This window comes from Calidris pugnax, unplaced genomic scaffold, assembly GCF_001431845.1.
Source record: "Calidris pugnax isolate Ruff unplaced genomic scaffold, ASM143184v1 scaffold496, whole genome shotgun sequence".
NCBI classification, from domain to species: domain Eukaryota; kingdom Metazoa; phylum Chordata; class Aves; order Charadriiformes; family Scolopacidae; genus Calidris; species Calidris pugnax.
The window spans coordinates 114,175-116,044 of record NW_015091286.1 but is presented as its reverse complement, the minus strand read 5'-3'; the positions used below and the strand labels follow the sequence as shown (position 1 = coordinate 116,044).

The following is a 1,870-nucleotide window of genomic DNA, read 5'->3' as shown; positions in this document are numbered from 1 at the left end:
CCCAGGATACATGAGAGAATTGGCCCAGGAGATCCTCGGGCAGCTCCTTTTGCCCCAGGGACAGGGCAGCCTGCCCCAAGCTGCCACCCACAGCAAAAGGCTTCTCTTTCCATGTCTCCCCTGGACACACACAGTGTTCTGCTCTTCTCCTAGGACATCCCACCTCCCCACAGAGGTTCTCCCTAAACAGCTCATCTGTGCTGGCCTGGCCAGCCATTCCTGCACCCCCTCCCCAGGCTTCCCACAGCCCTCAAGCTGGTGGTGCTGCTTTACAGAGCAAGGGGGCTGTGGTTCCCAGGGCCACGATGCTCAGGCTGGGAGGAAGACACAGCTTATGGTGGCTACTGGCTCCTCAGCCTCAGACACAAGAAGTAGACACTGCAGCTCCAGAAAAGATCTTGGAGAGATAAGGTTGGACAAACATGTCAGTGCAACGTCCTTTGTTTTGTTTAAATGCAAGAGAAAACAGTTCTTTATTTGCACAGGCTCTGGGTCACAGCAGACAGACAGGGTGTGTAATGAGTTACATTATGAGTGAGATGTAGAAGAAGATGGGAAGTTCATTGCTGCTTCTGAAAAGAAACCAGTCATCAGTTTGCTTAGAGCATCTTTCAGCTCCTTGTTCCTCATGCTGTAGATGATGGGGTTCAGTACTGGCGGCACCACTGAGTACAGAAATGACACCAAAAGGTTCAAGGATGGGGAAGAGACGGAGGGGGCATTCAGGTAGGCAAACACTGCAGTGCTGACGAAAAGGGAGACCACGGCCAGGTGAGGGAGGCAGGTGGAGAAGGCTTTGTGCCGTCCCTGCTCCGAGGGGATCCTCAGCACGGCCCTGAAGATCTGCACATAGGACACCACAATGAAAACAAAACACCCAAAGACTAAACAGAAACTAAACACAAGAAGTCCAACTTCCCTGAGGTAGGTATCTGAGCAGGAGAGCTTGAGGATCTGGGGGATTTCACAGAAGAACTGGTCCACAGCATTGCCGTGGCAGAGGGGAAGTAAAAATGTACTGGCCGTGTGTAGCAGAGCATAGGGAAAAACACTGCCCCAGGCAGCTGCTGCCATGTGGACACAAGCTCTGCTGCCCAGGAGGGTCCCGTAGTGCAGGGGTTTGCAGATGGCAACGTAGCGGTCGTAGGCCATGATGGTGAGAAGACAATACTCTGCTGAAACAAAAAAGCCAAACAGAAAGACTTGAGCAGCACATCCTGGGTAGGAGATGGCCCTTGTGTTCCAGAGGGAATTGGCCATGGATTTGGGGACAGTGGTGGAGATGGAGCCCAGGTCAAGAACAGAGAGGTTGAGGAGGAAGAAGTACATGGGGGTGTGGAGGCGGTGGTCACAGGCGATGGCAGTGATGATGAGGCCGTTGCCCAGGAGGGCAGCCAGGTAGATGCCCAGGAAGAGCCAGAAGTGCAAGAGCTGCAGCTCCCGTGTGTCTGCAAATGGCAGGAGGAGGAACGCAGTGATGGAGCTGCTGTTGGACATTTTCTTATTCTGGACAGAGGAACCTGTCCAAGGAGGAAAAGGCAGTGCCAAATTGGGGGAGACTTCTCTGAGAGAACTCTATGAAATTTCTCACAGAAATTCTACCCCCTGAGCTGAATGACAAATGACCCAGCTGCCCCTCCCTGGAATTCCCCAACCCGAGCAACAGAGTGACATGCTCCGTGAGTGATTATAATGGTGTTTAAACAGCTAGTTTCCATGAGGACACCTCTGGGTCAGGACTCCCAGAGTCAGACCAGAAGCTGACCCCCACCCCGACCCCAGCTCCAAAGATCAAGAATTCAATGGAGTGGGGGAAAAAGTCTATGCTCTGACAAAATGAAACAAAGAGAGGAAGACAGATGGGCACACA

General features: G+C 52.7%; 1 protein-coding gene across 1 annotated transcript; it reads right to left on the bottom strand.

Annotated features, from left to right (window-relative positions):
- Positions 1–528: 528 nt before the first annotated feature.
- LOC106899050 (olfactory receptor 14C36-like) lies at positions 529–1,497 on the bottom strand. The gene has a single exon (XM_014960708.1). It carries the CDS (start codon positions 1,495–1,497, stop codon positions 529–531), a length of 969 nt encoding a protein of 322 aa, XP_014816194.1.
- Between the last annotated feature and the right edge of the window lie 373 nt (positions 1,498–1,870).

Excerpts from the sequence above, each read along its gene's own strand:
- LOC106899050 (XM_014960708.1), bottom strand. The coding sequence starts at position 1,497 with ATGTCCAACAGCAGCTCCATCACTGCGTTCCTCCTCCTGCCATTTGCA.